This window comes from Gopherus flavomarginatus, chromosome 7, assembly GCF_025201925.1.
Source record: "Gopherus flavomarginatus isolate rGopFla2 chromosome 7, rGopFla2.mat.asm, whole genome shotgun sequence".
Lineage (NCBI taxonomy): Eukaryota > Metazoa > Chordata > Testudines > Testudinidae > Gopherus > Gopherus flavomarginatus.
Genome location: NC_066623.1, coordinates 82,705,620 through 82,723,951, shown reverse-complemented (window position 1 = coordinate 82,723,951; position 18,332 = coordinate 82,705,620). Strand labels below are relative to the sequence as shown.

The 18,332-nt window shown below is 40.6% G+C and overlaps 1 protein-coding gene across 1 annotated transcript in view; it reads left to right on the top strand.

Annotated features, from left to right (window-relative positions):
• CCDC18 (coiled-coil domain containing 18) overlaps positions 1-18,332 on the top strand; it is a 67,750-nt gene that overhangs the window by 1,576 nt on the left and 47,842 nt on the right. The window contains 9 exon segments of the mRNA XM_050962468.1: positions 1,554-1,704; positions 2,748-2,922; positions 3,141-3,311; positions 5,608-5,717; positions 7,639-7,767; positions 9,068-9,164; positions 10,976-11,097; positions 11,530-11,839; positions 18,150-18,253. Of these exon segments, the coding sequence (XP_050818425.1) occupies positions 1,571-1,704; positions 2,748-2,922; positions 3,141-3,311; positions 5,608-5,717; positions 7,639-7,767; positions 9,068-9,164; positions 10,976-11,097; positions 11,530-11,839; positions 18,150-18,253 (1,352 nt within the window). The 5' untranslated portion in view covers positions 1,554-1,570.

Genomic DNA, 18,332 nt, shown 5'->3' with positions numbered 1-18,332 from the left:
AATTCCCTGCCAATGTGTCTTGAGCCTGACTGGGAGGAGCCACTTTAAGGGTGAGATGAGAGTTCAGTCTCCTATATCCATTCAGTGCTCTTTGCAGCAATGGTTAAAGGTGATGTTTGTGGTAAGGATAATCGTCTATTAACTGAAGAACTCATTCAGTGTAGGCCATCAAACAGCTAATCTGAGCTGTATTTGAACTGAGAGTCACAAATCCATGCTGTAAACCAAAGAAATCCCATTGACTTTACAGGGAGTTGTACCTATTTGCTTACTAACAGGTTAAGTGAGAACATGTATTTGAATACTGCTAGCAGATTTGGGAGTGAACATTGCTTAAATGTAATTCCTTTTTCACATGAAGCTTGGTCCAGGCTGAAGTGACTAAAGTGTTGCTGGCACAAGATCCAACTAGAGAAATAGGAAGATGTAATAATCTGTTCCTTCTGTTACAGGAGTATAATGTTTGCTTATTGTTAATTTAGTTCACAAGGTGGGGGTCCTCTTGATCCTAACATTTAAGTAGCAGCAGTAGCTGAATCTGTCTCTAAGGGAACAGTCTTCCCTTTTGAGATGGGGACCTCATTTTGCCATGGACTACATTGGTGCATTCTGTGTGGGGCTACTATTGAACACCACATAGAAACTTCAGCTAGTGGAGAATGTGAGATCTTGTTCCACTAGTGGTGTTCTTAGGTGTGCAGGTACCTGGGTGATAAAAGCATAGTTAAATATACTTGCATGAGAGACACATAGCAAGTACAGTCTACACAGTACAATTGTTATGTTTCTTTTTTTTTCTGGTCTCAATGTAATGCATGGGTCTTCATTTATAAACTCCTATGTGGTTTGGGTTCTTATTAGATGATTCTCTCATTGTGTACCATTCTGACCATTGAAAGTAGTTGCTAACTTGCTAATGGTCCCACATCTGAATTGTGAGAGCTCAGGGCATTGTGTTTTCTATATGAGAGGTCTAGGTTCTGAAATTCACTTCTGCCTTTGATCAAAAAAAAAATTAGGGCACCTCGCACCGTGCATGTTCACTCAGGCCTTTCTTGAGTAAGTGAGATGCACTGACAGTTAAATATTTGTTGTTTCTATTGTGCAGTGTTTCTTTAATTGAAAAGAGCAGATGTGCCTAATGACTATCAACAGTACATATTTTTATAGATCATGAATAAGCCAGTTCTTCATTCTGTACTATTCCTATTCTATTTCTTTTATAGAAAATAAACTTATTCTTCAGCTATTTGTACATAGTAACTGTAGTATGCTCATTCCTGTGACTTCTCAGGCATAGGAAAGATGTGCTTATTAAAACACAAATATATTTGTTAACAAAGAGAATAAAGAAATAGCCAAGTAAAAGCAATTGTATATAGCTATGCTTTCAAGTTTTTATTGGTATGAAAGGATGCACTGAGACTTTGCTTATATGTAAGGGAAACAAATATACATAAAACCTTTTAAAATATTGAACAAATATCTGCTACTTTCTAGAAATAGTGTACAGTGGTGTTAAACTAAATTTTAATATTAGAAACTTATTTTAGACAAATGTAGAGTACCAATGGAATCCAACTTATGGATTTACCATAAAAAAGATGATGATGAAGAACTCTTGCTTGCAAATGTAGAGGCATTAAGGAATCAACTGAGGAAAACCGAGAGAAATCTACGAAATCTAGGGGAAGAGCTTTCCAGGTATGTGTGTATTTAAAAGCAAGAAGAGAACTAGGCCTTAAGTCAGGGATGGGCAAACTTTTTGGCCTGAGGGGCGCAGATGGGGCACCTTTCGGGACAGCTTTAGAGCGCGAAGTACCCTCGACAGAGATCAGCCGCGTGCCCCGTAAATTGTATGGAGGGCTGGTTAAGGGAGGGGGTCGTGCCCCATCCATCCCCACCCCCCGTTCCCTGATGGCCCCTCTGGGACCCCTGCCCCATGCAGACATCCCCACTCCTTGTCCCTTGACTGCACCCGGACCCCTGCCACCGCAGCCAACCCCTCCTCTCATTCCTGACGCCCCTCCCCCCCCCAGGACCCCTGCCCCATCCAACCACCCCTTCTCCCTATTCCCTGACTTCCCCCGGAACCCCTGCCACCCCATCCAAACCCCCCCTCCTTCCTGACTGCCCCCCCGGAACCCCTGCCACCCCATCCAAACCCCCCCTCCTTCCTGACTGCCCCCCCGGAACCCCTGCCACCCCATCCAAACCCTTTCCCCTCCCCGCCCCCCATCCACACCCCCGCCCCCTGACCACCACCTCAAACTCTCCTGCCCTCTAGCCAACCCTCCCTGCCCCCTTACTGCGCTGCCTGGAGCACTGGTGGCTGGTGGCACTACAGCCGCGCCGCCTGGCTGAAGCCGGGCCACACCACCTCCACCACGCAGCACAGAGCACCAGGTCAGGCTGGACTCTGCAGCTATGCTGCCCCAGGAGCTCATAGCTCCACCGCCTAGAGCATTGCATCAGTGGTGGAGTGAGCGAGCTGAGGCTGTGGACAAGGAGGAACAACAGGGGAGGGGCTGGGGGCGAACCTCCTGGGCCAGGAGCTCGGGCTGGGCAGGATGGTCCCGCGGGCTGTAGTTTGCCCACCCCTGCCTTAACTCTTTCCAGTTGTTTAAATCTGTATTATTCACTATATTATTAAAACTTGTTGTCTTTGTGTTTTTTTTTTTCTGGTATATTTGATAGAAACACTACTGGAGGGGGAATGCTTATTATTGTTTTATTTTGTATCCTAGTACTAGTTCGAGTGAGCAATCTGTCCACAGCTCTCATTTCAATGAGTTTGTCGGACTAACACTGGAAGATCTTGTTGAGCCGAATTGCACTGAATTTCAAAATTATTTCGCTCATAAGAGTGCTGGTAAAATGTCCCACCAGAGCAGAGATTCTCAAAGAAAATCCCAAACCAAGGTATTCATTTATTTTTGTTGCAATGTTTGTTTTACACACTTGTGATTATGAATGTTTGACTTTTATTTGTAGGCTTCTCAGCTAATATATAGTAAGCACTGGGAAATTAGGCATGGTAACATATTGCTGATAACTTTTTAAACATATTATTTCTATGACTTAAGTAAGATTGGCCTACAAAGATGCATTGTTGATATACATATATTTTTTACCTCAAGTCTTACCCAGTGTCCACTCCTTTTAATAAAAGTATGGAACAAGAAAATGAGCATCTTAGAGAGAAGCTGAACGCACTTCGAGATCAAAATGCATCTTTGACTTCCCAGAACCACTGTCTAATGAATAAAATTGAAACTATCAACTTTGAACTGACTCAGTCAAAAACAAGAGTAAGTATCATAGAAAGATTACTCCTGAGGAAATTCTGTACCAAAAATTAAAAATTGTGTACAATATTTTAAAATTCTGCAAATGTTATTTGTCAGATAAAAGTTGCTCTAGTATGGCAGTGGGAAGCACAGGCCACTGGCTGCATTGAGGTGCGAGATCACCCTGAAGCCTCCACCTCCCCCAGTACAGGGACTTGGCAGTGAGGCTGTACCTGATACAGCACGAGGGCTGGACCTGCCCCAGAAACACCTTGGGACTCTGTGCCAGGTGTGGGTGGGCAGGCTCAGCCCATCAGGATTTAAGTGTGGAAGGGCTTAGTGTGTGTGGGGGGGGGCGGGGGAATCCAGGTGTGGGGTGAGAGGTTTCTGTGTAGGGCAGTCTGGGTGGTTCTGTGGGAGATCTGGATGCGCAGGGGCTCACTGGGAGATTCTGGATGCAGGGGCAGTGGGACTCTGCAGGGGATCCAGGTAAGGTGGTTGGGGCTCAGCTGGGGGGTCTGGGTGTGGAGAGACGGGGCTCTGTGGGAGGATCTGGATGCTGAGGGAGTGTTGTTTGATAGGGTAGGGGTCCAGGTGCAGCTGGTTGGGGATCAGTTTGTTGGGGGTCTGGATGTGGAGAGTTTATCAGAGGAGTCCAGGTGTAGGGTGGTAGGGTTTGTCAGGTGAGGGTTCAATGGGCCTGATTAAGTGGGGAGCCTCAGCTGCCTGTTGAGGAGATGCTGCATGCTGGGCTCCTGCTTCCCTCCCCACCCCATGATTCCCCTATCCCCTTTCCTTCTCCACCCCCCTGCCCTCGCTCTCACATTTCCTTCCTCCTGCCCTATTCCACCCTCTCTTCCTTCCCCACTGCCTCTCCCCCTCCCCCCAACCTCCATTCCCTCATTTCCTCCAGTCCCTCTTACCTGGCCCCTCCATGGGCACTCACTGTTGCACAGAAAACAGGATGGGTCTGAGCACACAGAAGGGGAGCGTGACTGGCACTAGGACCCAGGAGTTGGCATTCAGCTGCAGAGTCTGGAGCGGAGAAGCATCCTCCTTCAGCTAGGCAGCTCTGCACTTGCAGAAATGGGGGTGGGGGGAAGTGGCACCTAGCCCCGTGTGCCCTCCCCCCATGCCTCACCTCAGTTTGGAGGGAGACACCTAGTCACGTAGAATCCCTCCAGGACTAAAGGATGAATATGGTCTCTAGCAGCACAAAATATCTTAGAAAAATAAATCCCTCGTAACTGTATTGTAGTTTTGAGTAGAATATGCCTGTTCACCTGGATTAATCTATTTAAAATATATAAATACTCAATCATATTATTATTATTGTTAATTATTTTTTATTTGTATAGCAGTAGCACTTAGGAACCCTAGTCATGTACTCATTGTTCTAAGTGCTATACAAACAGAACAAAATAACACTCTGCCCCTAAAAGCTTATAAACTAAGTATAGTAATAAAGATGCCCTGTAACCTATACAAGAAGTAACTTGGTAAATTTTTTTAGCATTATACATAAATATATTTTCAGTTTATCCGCCGGTGATAAATTGGGCTCCTGTATACATATTAACAATGAGAACTGAAGAAGTCTGGTCCGATTTCCAAATAAAGAACAATATGTCTGATACGTAGAGAAAGTGAAGATAAGTTATGAGGGTATATTGCAGCCCATAGAGAGAGGTAGACTGTTAATGTAATTTACACATATTTTAAAAATACAGTTACTTGAATTAAAGAAATATTGTTTTGCTTGTTTTTAGTTTACACAGAATCTTGCTAAAATCTTTGCAGACTACAGCATGGCAGGAATAACGTGAAACACAGTTATTGAGAAGTAAGCCATTCTATTGTGTGCATGTTGGTCTGCAGGATAAAGATTATAGTATATTATAATTTTCAACTGTGTTTCTCAGACTCCATGCAGAGGACAAGTGATGTTGGAGGAAAAAAAGGAAGAGATAACAGCTAGTGGGGGTGAGAGGGCAAAGAACAAACTACTAATTTTTCTGGCTTGTGTGGGAAAAATGGAGGAATATTAATTTTTTGAGGAAAAAATTGAGACAACTGTAAACAAATTCTTTTTTAACATACCAAAACAGAGTGGAATGGTACCTATGACGCTGGCAATGTGCCAAAGCGAAGGGAACGCTTGAAGTCAGAGTGAATGTGGTGTGGAAATGTCCTGGCAATTTCTATAGTAGGGTTAGGCAGACAACATCATTCAATTATGCAACAGACCTTTTGGCACAAATGACTTTAAGGTATGTTTGCAAATTTTAATGATGTCCCAAATATGTTTATATTTCAGATCTCTTTTCTTGAATCAGCTTTAGGTACACATTCAGTCAGTATTCCTATGTTAGAAGAACAGATTGCAAATTTGGAAGCAGAAGTTACAGCTCAAGATAAAGTTCTGAGGTAATGTACTTTTCCCCTCCCTTATAAATCTTTTGGTCTACTTGTTTAATTCACAGTTTTTCCAAGGAACAGGAAATACGGATTGCTTCCAAACCTACTGCTTTTTATCAGAACCATTACAAAGTTTTGAAATTTGTCCTTGAGAAGTTGCCAATTACGTGTGTTATATTGGTGTTTTATATTAGTGTATGTAAGATATGATGATAATGTGTACTAAGAATTTAAAGTAATTGATGAAGATTCAGTAAAATGAACAAACTAAAGAATTTAATTAAATAACTAGTTAATAACATGGGGTAAACCTAAATGATTATATATACATTGCAGAAATATAGACATTTGTGCCCATTCTACAACAAGCAAACTTTTTGTCTTCTCAAATATATCCACTTGCTACACTAGACTCAATCATGGCTGTCCAAATAAAGCTTACCAAAGCAAAGTGTCCTGCTTGTCCCCAAAAGTTGTCTGTCACTAAAGCTGACAGCCAAACACTAGTCCACATGATGACTTACATGCTTCATTTGCTTAGTTATACTGTCAGAGCTTGATCTCCCCACCGAAGCAGAATTATCGTCTGTGTAAGCAGCATTTGATTTAGCCCTTTTGGACACACATGTAATCTTCAAAACCATAGAATACTTTAAAAAACAAATACAAAAAGCACTCCACTTTCGCAATAACATTTTCCTCTTGTCATCCAAGTGAAACAGACCTGCTTAAGCAGAGAGATACACAGCTGCTGCAAACCTTGTTATGGAAGCAACTTGAAACACTTTCTTCACAAATATATTTTACATTAGTTAAAAAGACCCACAGATATGTAAAACAATGTAATGATGCATGATAGAGCACTAAGATCTCCTTTGCACTTAGGGTGGCAGGAATATCACAAGAATACACTCAGTCCTCTGTCCCCCGCGTTGCTAAGGATAAAACAGGTATTCCACTGGTCACTACTATGTACCTCTATAATGATTATATACAAATGAAGGCAGTGTCTTATAAATAGATTTGGAAGGAACAGATTTTTATCGATAAATCTCGGTAGAGATCAATTTCACTGTACACACAAACTACCAAAAAAATATTTCCATAGATGATAGTTGAAATTTACTGATAGGCAAAGTAGGAAAAATGTTGCTTGAGAACTTCATCAAAATCCAGTGATTTAGACATTTGAATTAGGCTTGTTAGAAATGGACTAGCAAATGAATAGTAAAAACAAGTATGATTTGTTGAGGTAAGCATATTTGACATGTCATGTTGACAGTTTATGTGGTAATGGTTTTTAAATCTTTGACTTTGGAATCTGCATCTTCTGTCGTTAAATAATTGTCTGACCTCCTTCACGTAATTTTCTGCAATTGTAAAAATTTAAATAAATATCTAAGAACTTAAATATTTATATTATCCCCCCAAATTATAATCAAATATTGAATTCTGCCAAGCCTGCTTGTAAATTCTGACTCTGAATTTTGTGTAAGGTGACGTTCCTGATTATATATTTGTATTGTGGTGGCACCCAGAGGCCTGGACAGGGTAGGGCCCCACTGTGCTGGATGCTGTACAAACTGATAGTAAACGAAAATTCCTACCCCATATTTGATTAAAATGTCAATACGCAGGCAAAACTTGCTTTACAAAATAAGTAACTTTTTATTAATTTTAATATCTTTAATTGGGTTAGTCCTTATTGTATTAGCTCGAATACAGGATTGTTGCTTTCTTTGGATAGAGGCTGGCAAAATGATTTCCCATATATCTGACTAGCTAGTCTTCCTATTGAACTTCGTATATGGAAAAGAAAAAAAATGCTATTTGATATCTATCCATCAAACCAAATGCTTCTGATATAAAAAGCTCCCTGCTAATTTAAAAAAAAAGTTGTGGTCTAATAATTCTTAATTTCTTTTTCTAGAGATGCAGAAGATAAATTAGAGCAAAGCCAGAAAATGGTGGTAGAAAAAGAACACATTTTGCAAAGATTTAAAGAAGAATATAAAAAATTGAAAACGGATTTAATTGAACGAAGCAAGCAAGGGAAAAGGTGATTATATAATTAAAAACAAACCTTTTTTAGTAGAAAATATTTTACTAATGAGTAAATACCTCTCTCCCATTATTTAATATTATTTTGTGCCATCAATTTGTCTCTTCTTTATGGGTGTATTGTAAAAGAAAAAGGGAGGGAAATCAAGTTTGTTTAAAGGTGACCTGCAAGATTTTTGTAAAAATTGGAGCAGTGTCCTTTGTTTTGTTTTTTTTGATCCCGGCAATATCCAATGATCCCTGTTCCAGTATCACACATTAAAATACACCTTTATTTGGCTGCAATAGGTTAGCTAAATAAACTTTTTGGTTTTTTTTTTTGCAAATGCAAAAAAACCCCCGATGATGCAACGCTATGGTTGAGAGTTGAAATGCATGTTCAAAGTCTATTTTTGCTACAATAATATTAACTCATCCACTGTACTTATATGGAAGCATAAATGTAAAAACATAGGCCCTGAGCTTGCAAAGACTTATGCATCTGCTTCACTTTACACACTCAGAGTAGTCCCAGTGAAGTCATTAGGACTACTCACAATGCGTAAAGTTCTTTACATATGTAAATCTTTGCCAGATTGGGATCATAAAGAGTAATCAAAAATACCACTTAAATGTAATGTCACAGTCAGTCTTGCTGTGGATATAATATCTTTTTGAATTTCGAGAGGAAGCATCTCTCAGACTTAACAGTATATTTTGATTTTTAAAGACAGAGGAAGAAATAAAACAGGTAGGCACTAATCTGTTTATATAACAATCAAAGATGTATTTGAATTTGAATGTAGTAGATGCCAGCTGGACCCAGGAGAGGGCTTGAGAGGGTTCAGCAGTGATTTTTTGCTTTAAAATTCATAGCCTTATTATTGCTTGGATTTAGCTTATTTAATATACACCTCTATCCCAATATAACTCGACCCAATATAACATGAATTCAGATATAACGCAGTAAAGCAGCGCTCTGGGTGGGATGGGGCTGCACACTCTGGCGGATCAAAGCAATTTCGATATAATGCGGTTTCACCTATAACACAGTAAGATTTTTTTGGCTCCTGAGGACAGCGTTATATTGAGGTAGAGGTGTATTTGCAGATGTGCCTTGTTTTGTTTTTTAAACATGAAGCAGTAATTCATATGGTAAGTTAAAGTCCATTTTATTTAAAAAGTTGTATCTAAAACAACTGGAAAGTTGACAGGAAGGTCAGTTACTCTATGCTATTAATTTATTCCGAATGGGTAATTTGGGGAGATAGTTATACTACTTTTGTACCAGTATTCAAAAATATGGCACTTTTTTGTAGAGCTGAACAGCAAAGAAACGAGGCTCTGTTTAATGCTGAAGAGCTGACGAAAGCCTTTAAAAAATACAGAGAGAAAATAACTGAAAAACTTGAAAAGGTAAGACTTGATTATCTATAGTTTTTTGCCACACAATTAGGATTTAAAATGGAAACTGGAATCCATTTGGTCATATCTAAATGCTAAATGTCAACAGTATTGGTTCCTTTATATTAGAAATGGGGTAGAAGGAAGCCACTGTACCTTATTTTTACTTATTCACACACGTCAGAAATGTCAGCTAAAACATATTTTTAGCCAGCCCCACGTTCAAAGTGTTAGCAGAAGAAATTTTTATTTATACTACTTTAATCACAAAGGCTTCTTAAGTGAATTTGCTGCATCACTGTACCCATGGTAGAGACAGATGATTAAAATAGATATTCAGTTCCATGTGTAATGGTTGCAATGAGAAAACAACTCTCATAAGCAGCATTAACAGTATATAGGGAGGTTTTGGAAAAAATTAAGTATTGTTGCCCCTTTTGACCCAAATGACTAGGAAAGTTTGGGGCCCTGTGGTTTGTTCTAGTTGGGTGGAGAAATTGACAGTGGTCTGGTGCCTTTGATGTAATCTTGTTTATTTACAAAGGATGTCCAAAGTCCTGTTTCTCTCAACACTGGAAGAACAAAATAAGTGAGATGGCTTCTTCGCTTATAGCACCAGACTCTTTCAAACGGCTTGTTCAGGCTGTCTGTCTCGATTTCTTTCTGCTTCTCTCTGTAGTCCTTCAGTTTGACCTATATCTCCTCCCCCACTCCCTACACCTACCCCTTAATCAGAGACTATATGGAGCCGTTCGCTTACTGTGTGGGCTCACGTACCCCCTTTGTCTTAGCTGGAGCTCCATAGCTGTCTTTCACGGGTATCTTAAATTAGGGGTTACTGTCACAGCAAGGTTTAACCCATCAACAACAGTATAATACAAATATATTATCACACACAACTCACCTTTTCTCCTTTTAGCTATGAAGTAAGTTCTGAACTCTTGCAATCAAGCTTTTTCTTTTTGTTTCAAGAATACGCCTTGAAATTCTAAGGATATCAGTGCAAAATTAGGATGAAGGGAAACCTAGGCTTGACTAATCCATCCCATGCCTCCAACAGGAATACCTACTTATTCATTATATCTAGCAAGAAAACAAATAGCTTCCATAGATAGATAGATAGATAGATGGATTATATGTCCATAGTGTGTTTTAAATTAAAAAAAGGTAAGTATGGCCATCTTGCTAGGTATTCTATTCCTCATGTGGAATCTGCTGGCTGAAAACCCATTTTATATGACATGTAAACAAAACTATATTATTCAGGCTCCCTCCATTCTCGTACTAAATTAGAGTAGCCACTTTTTAGTCCCTCTTGGTTGTCTGTAAGTTTATCCAGAGGAACTCATGCCAGGAGCAAAGTTGGGGAGAAATTCAGCAACCACTGTTTTCCACTGGTTTTATCTTCCACAGCTATTACAGTGTAAGTCTGTAACTTTTTCTCTTTGGTAGAAAATGGAGTCAAGGAATCACATAAGCCTTCAGTAGTTGCCCCGGAAGGTGAATTTGCCACTGGTTAAGCTTCTGTGGTCATGGAGGTTGGCAAGACTGTACTGCATACCTTGACATCACTGACCAAAAGTAGGCCCTAAAATACCAAAGATATTCTTACTTTTTATCATGTCAACTAAAGGAAAAACTTTCCCCTGCTCTCACATGACTCAGAACAGCAGTCAGTATGGTTACCTTTCTGTGTATTATAAAGGAAGTGAGATAGTAGCAATCTTTGCAATATAAAGCAACTTAGTTTGTTTATTCTTTGTCAGAATACTCTATTTGCAGCTTAAATAATTGTTTTCATCGTACAACAATGTGTTTTTAAGGTTCAAGCTGAAGAAGAAACTTTAGAGAAAAATCTAATTAATTGTGTAAAAGAAAAAGAAAAGTTGCATGAAAAATGTGTTGCCTATAGAAATGAACTTGAAATCACAAAGGAACAATTAAGGTAAGTGTGTGTGTGTGTGTGTGTGTGTGTGTGTGTGTGTTTTTAAAATTTACGTATCTTAGTTTTAGCCTGTTCCTGGATTTCTCTATCTTCAGAATAGTTACAGTGGCATTGGCATATCTCTCAGCACCTTAATGGCATTTTCAGCCTTTAACTGGATGGACCAATCGTAAGAATGAGAGGATAATTTAGTCTCCCTGTTTTATTCCTTAGTTTCTCTGCTTTTGACACTGAGAAAAGGCTACTAAAAAGTTAGTGTCTTTTAGACTCCCAGATGAACGAAGATAATTAATCAATTTTTGTGGGAGGTGCCTTTCTGCCAGTATATCTGATAGCCAAAGTCCTAGCAAAACTCCAACCTCCTAGAGTTTTTTTTGTAGAACTATCCTTTAGATTGTATATATTTTTTGTTGTTTGTTTGTTTTTTTGTAGACAATTAAAGGATGAGAACTGTAGTGCAAAAGAAGAGATGAGGAGTCTAGAGGCAAAAAACACTGAAATTGTGTCACAGCTAAAACAGTCTGAACAGAAGATCCTGAAGCTTGAGAGTGAACTTAATGATAAAGTAGTAGTACTTAAAGAGAAAAGTACCCTACTAAGTGAAAATGCAGAGCTAAAAGCACTTATTGCACAGCAAAATGATCGCCTAAAATTGTGTCATCAAGAAATTGAGAATTCAAGAGAAGAACTGAGCACCTTGGAAACTATTATCTCCCAGTTGTCACTAGGTACATCTAAAGAGGTACAATAATTGATACATCATTATAAATTTCGCACCTTGTAGAATCCTAGCCAGGTACAGCACTATCTGGAAATGTTGCTTAGCTTATTAGTATACTATTTTTGCTGCTTCTAAAATGCACCGATGAAGATACAGTAATGTGTAATTAAACATTTTACTTTATCTGAATCAAGAACGTGTGTGTGTGTGTGTGTGTGTGTGTGTGTGTGTGTGTGTATGAATGAACTCTCAGGAATGTAGAAACTGCAGTACTGGAGTAGATTAATAAATGTTCATCTTGTTTTGTACCCTTCCTCCCTCTGGCGTGCATTGATTCTTCAGAGGCAGACTTACTTTCCAAAACACCACTAAGTAATACAGTGTGATACTGGGGCTCCTGTCTGTTGAACAACATGAGGTTTCCCAGATGGTGAAAGTGCAACCTCTGTAATAGCTTCAGCAGGGGGCATGGAGCAGAAGAGCAAGGGAGAGACTTGCTGACAGAGCTTGTAGCTGCATTTTCTGAATGGCAAACTTCTGGTGTCTGTGCTTTGTCATGGCGAGACAGCTTGCGTGCTCTAACAATCCTCCGCACATGTGTTGTGGGGACGGACGGACCGGACTTTTTGCTCCTGGTAGGTTAATTCATGCTGGATTGTCTGTGGGGGAGGAGCCAGACAAAACAGACACCCTGGTCCTCTGGGTTGGGTATTAGGCATAGGGCTAACAACCCTGTCCCATAAAAAACTTGGAAACAGCGATGGAGAAATTGAATATTACTGTGTATGGTGGCCTTCAGAAATCAATGACCTGTATGACTGCCAGTGGTGAAAGCCAAAAGGAAGCCACTGGCACAAAGACTGAAGTGCTCAACACCAAGACAAAAAACAAACTTGATTTTTGGAACGTACAGACAATATACGAAATAGGGAAGCTATCTCAGGTCACTGCAGAGATGAGACGCTACAGCTTACACATTTTGGGCATCAGCGAGAGCAGACAGATGGGATCGGGAAGATTAACAGCAGCCTTAGGAGAAACTTTGCTGTATTCTGGATGGGATGATGGACAACATCATGGGAGAGGAGCATTCCCTTCTCATAGACTCATAGGTCAGAAGGGACCAATCTGATCATCTAGTCCGACCTCCTGCACAAAGCAGGCCACAGAACCCCACCCATCCAATTTTATACAACCCCTATCCCAGGACCGAGTTATTGAAATCCTCAAAAATGGTTTGAAGACCTCAAGCTGCAGAGACACCACCAGCAAGCGACCCATGCCCCACGCTGCAGGGGAAGGCGAAAAACCTCCAGGGCACCTGCCAATCCGCCCTGGAGGAAAATTCCTTCCCGACCCCAAATATGGCGATCAGCTAAACCCTGAGCATGTGGGCAAGAGTCACCAGCCAGCACCCAAGAAGGAGTTCTCCGCAGCAACTCAGTACCCATCGCATGCAACATCTCCCCGCAGACCATTGAGCAGACCTGTCTGGTGGTAATTCAAGATCAATTGCCCAAATTGACGATCCTATCATAACATCCCCTCCATATACTTATCAAGCTTTGTCTTAAAGCCAGGAAAGTCTTTTGCCCCTACTACTTCCCTCGGAAGGCTATTCCAGAACTTCACTCCCCGAATGGTCAGAAACCTTCGTCTAATTTCAAGTCTAAACTTCCTAATATCCAGTTTATACCCATTCGTCCTCGTGGCTACATTAGTACTAAACTTAAATAATTCCTCTCCCTCCCTAACGTTAACCCCCTTGATATATTTATATAGGGCGAGCATATCCCCCCTCAGCCTTCTTTTGGCCAGGCTAAACAAGCCAAGCTCTTTGAGTCTCCTTTCATAAGGCAGTTTTTCCATTCCTCGGATCATCCTCGTAGCCTGTCTCTGAACCTGTTCCAGTTTGAATTCATCCTTCTTGAACATGGGACACCAGAACTGCACACAGTATTCCAGATGGGGACTCACCAACGCCGTATACAACGGTACTAACACCTCCTTATCCTTGCAGGAAATACCCCGCCTGATGCATCCCAAAATCGCATTTGCTTTTTTAACAGCCGTATCACACTGGCGACTCATAGTCATCCTGCTATCAACCAGTACCCCAAGGTCCTTCTCTTCCTCCGTCGCTTCCAACTGATGCGCCCCCAACGTATATCCAAAATTCTTATTATTAATTCCTAAATGCATGACCTTGCACTTTTCACTACTGTATTTCATCCTATTTCTATTACTCCAGTTTACAAGGTGGTTCAGATCTTCTTGAATAGCATCCCTGTCCTTCTCCGTGTTAGCAATACCCCCCAGCTTCGTGTCATCCGCGAACTTTATTAGCACACTCCCGCTCTTTGTGCCAAGGTCAGTAATAAAAAGGTTAAATAAGATCGGTCCCAAAACCGATCCTTGAGGGACACCACTGGTGACCTCCTTCCAGTCCGACAGTTCACCTTTCAATACGACCCTCTGGAGTCTCCCCTTTAACCAGTTCCTTATCCACCTTACAACTTTCATATTCACTCCCAGCTTTTCCAATTTAACGAACAGCTCCCCGTGCGGAACCGTGTCGAACGCCTTACTGAAATCTAGGTAAATTATATCTACCGCATTTCCTTTATCTAAGTAATCCGTCACCTTCTCAAAGAAGGAGATCAGATTGGTTTGGCCCGATCTACCTTTAGTAAATCCGTGTTGCAATTCGTCCCAATTACCATTGACCTCTATGTCCTTAACTACTTTCTCCCTTAAAATTTTTTCCAAGACCTTACATACTACAGACGTCAAGCTAACAGGCCTATAATTACCCGGATCACTCTTTTTCCCTTTCTTCTTTAATGGAAGTCTATCCGCAGCAGACATATGAGAGCCAGACTGAAAGGGAAACACAGAATATTGCCCTGATTCAGTGCTATGCTCTGACAAATGACAGTGATGAAGTAAAGGACAAAATCTATCTTGCATTACAGGCAGAGTTAGAGAGAGTACTACGCCATGACCTAACTATCAAGGGACACCTGAATGCCAAGGTTGGTAAGGACAACATGAACAACAACAAAGCAATGGGAAGACATGGGTATGACACCATGAATGAAAACAGAGTGAGGCTTGTTGATTTTCTGTAATATGAATAACCTAGACATAGAGGGAACTCATTTCAACATAGTGAAATTCACAAGCTGACATGGTGTTCTCCAAATGGCAGAGATAAGAACCAGATTGACCATATGATGATAAATGGTGACATTCACTGACAGATGTGAAAGTGAGAAGGGGTGCAGATGTTGGCAGTGACCACCACCTTGTGAGAGCCTCCATCAAGCCAACACTGAGAAGTGTGTGTCCACCAAACAAGGGACATAAACTTTATGACATTAACAAGCTACGGTCCCCTGAAACACAGAAAGCCTTCGTTCTGCAGTTAAAGAACAGGTTTCAGGCACTTACAGACCTTGATGAAAAGGAGGGGAATACAGATGAGACGATCAACAAGAAGTGAGATAAAGTAACAGCAATTTATAAATAGAGCAGTGAAGCCTGTCTAGACTACAGGCAGAAGGAAGGAGTGGTTTACACCCAGCACATGGAATGCCATAGAAACCAGATGAGCCCTGAAGAAAAAGGTTTTTTTAGACACACAATCCCAGAAGCTAAAGGACAGATATCACGAGCAGTATAACAAGGCACACTGGGAGGTCAAATGCCTTGTGAGAGCGGACAAAGGGCATTATATTGATAACTTGGCAACACATCAGAGGATGCAGCTGCTTGTGGTGAACAAGGAACTGTCTATAAAATGATGTGGCTTATTAGTGGTAAACGACAGACACCAACAAACACTTTCTTCAGGGACAAACAAGGCCACCTACTAACAACAGAAAAAGAAATAGAAATGCACTGGCCTGAACATTTTAAAGAATTGTTGAACAGGGAGCCACCTAAAGAGGAAGCAGACATCCAAGAGGCAGAAAAAGATTTTGATATCAGCACAGACACTCCAACTAAGGAAGAGATAATTCAAGCCATCAAATCCTTAAAAAATGAGAGAGCTCATGGCAAGGGTCACTTGAATGCAGAATTGTTCAAGGTAAATCCTGAGTTAGCAGCATCTATCCTGGCCCCTCTATTTACATCAGTCTGGGAAGGGGAAAAAGTGCCGGATGAGCAGACCAATGGGTTATAGTGAAGACACCAAAGAAAGGAACAATCAGTGATTGTAATAACTGGCGTGGTATCACATTTTTATCTGTGCCAAGTAAAGTATTGTGTAAAATCATAGTCCAGTGTATATCAGAGGCAGTTGATAGCAAGCTAGTTTTCAGAAAGGGCGTGGATGCATAGACCAGATCTTCGCTCTATGAAAAATAATTGAACACTGCAATTCTGTATACATTTCATAGACTTTGAGAAGGCTTTCAGTAGCATTCACAGGACCAGCCTATGGTACATTCTGCAGGCATGTGGAATCCCTCTCCATATAATCAAAAGCTTTTATTTCAACTTTACATGCAGTGTTGATCACAGTGAGCTCAGTTTTGAAGTCAAAACAGGTGTATGTCAAAGGTGTGTCATGTCTGCAATCTTCCTCAATATTGCCATCGACTGGGTAATGCAGCGTACAACAGAAGATGTGCCAAGAGGCATTAAATGGATATGCTTCTAATCACTTGAAGACCTGGACTTTGCAGATGATCTCGCTCTCCGATCACATACCCAACACAATATATAAGAAAAAACCACTTGACTCCACGCATTCAGACAGCAAATTGGACTGAAAATCAACTACAATAAGACAGATATCATGACCTTTAATATTGCCTCACCATTGCCAGTATGGATAGAGGATTATGTTCTCACCAGTTTAGAAACGTTCACATACTTGGGCAGCACCATCAGCCAGAATAGTGGAACAAGCCGGGACATCTGGAACAAAATCAGTGATGCCAGGAACACCTTCAGGAGCTTAAATACAGTCTGGAAATCATCTAAATAAAACACCAAAATCAAACTCAAGATTTATCATAGCTGCATACTTTCAATATTACTTTATAGCGCAGAATGCTAGGGAATGAGACAGTATGACATGTCAAAAGTCCTTCGTATCTTTTGGCCGAGAACATTCTCAAGCCAGGATCTATTGACATAGTGCAGCCAAAAGGATATGAGCACTATCATTGCCAGGAGGCATTGGAGATGGATTGGCCATGTGCTGCAGATGGAAACTGATTCCATTGCCAGAGTAGCAATAAGATGGACACCTGAAGAGCAAATGAAAACTAGGTCGCCTGAAAACAACATGGTGAAGAGCTGTGGAAGCTGAGCTGAAAAACCTGGGGCACAGCTGGGGAATCATTGAAAGACTTGCCGGAAACACACAGGAGTGGAGGAGTTTTGTCGCTGCCCTAAACACCAGAGGCATAATGGAAACATGATGATGATGATGATGATTGATGAAGAAACTTCATATGGCTCATCACAATGAAGCTCTGGTCCATCAAACTGGGACTTGCACTTGTGAACTTTTATCGGGTTTGCAAGAAATTTGGTGGGTAGAGCATGGATGGGAAAGAGTCACAAAGAAACCCAAGATCTGGTGCTGTATGGAGGGTAATTTTTGATGAGCAGAGCTTGGGAGGTGGACTGGGTAGCAGGGTCAGATAGGCAGCATTGGGGAGCAGGAGTACATTGTGGATGTTGATCTCTCCATCTGCTTTTCATTCCATAAATGTACAGGGTTATTAGGAAAGTTGAATAACACTGTTTTGTAATTTTTGAATCTCCAAAGTGGGCTGTCTCAGAGATGTTGTAATAATGCCAATTTCAGACTGAGTGGCTTTTAATCAATTTTTTTTTTCAGGAGAGTTAGTAATTATTTTATTCAAACAATTTAATAGAAAATTCATATGTCCTCTCAACTGTAATTGTGAAAAATTGGGAGATTAAATTCACTCATTAAAATAAAGCAGAATTAACTTTCTGTAAGTGAAAAGTTCAAAACAAGCTCAGCTTTGGAGTCATTACTGATACTTCATAAGTGTGATATTTAATGGCTAAAATTTTCAAATTTGAGTGTCTAAATTTAAATTTAGACATCTAAGTATATGACCTGAGTTTCAAGGTGCCTATTGCCCACAGCTCCATTTGATGGGACCTCTGATGCTTACCCCCTTCAAACATCACTTTTTTAAGGACTCTATGTATAGGTACCCGGTTAGGCCAGGATGTTCAAATCTTTGTGCCTTGCAAAACATTCTGCTTGTACAGTATGTGAATTTATCATAGAAAAAGTTTATATTTTCATTAGTTCTTTTTTCTTAACTTGCAGTTTAAATTGCATCAGTCGAAACCTCAGATGGCCAGTTCCTCTACAAAGGAAGCTATGTATGCCTCTTGTTGTGAATCAAACAAATCCTTGATTGCAGATCTAAGGTATATTTTTAAGGGCCCTGAACTATAGCAAGACTTCAGAATAGTATTTAGGAGGTATTGCTACTGGCAAAGAGAGAAA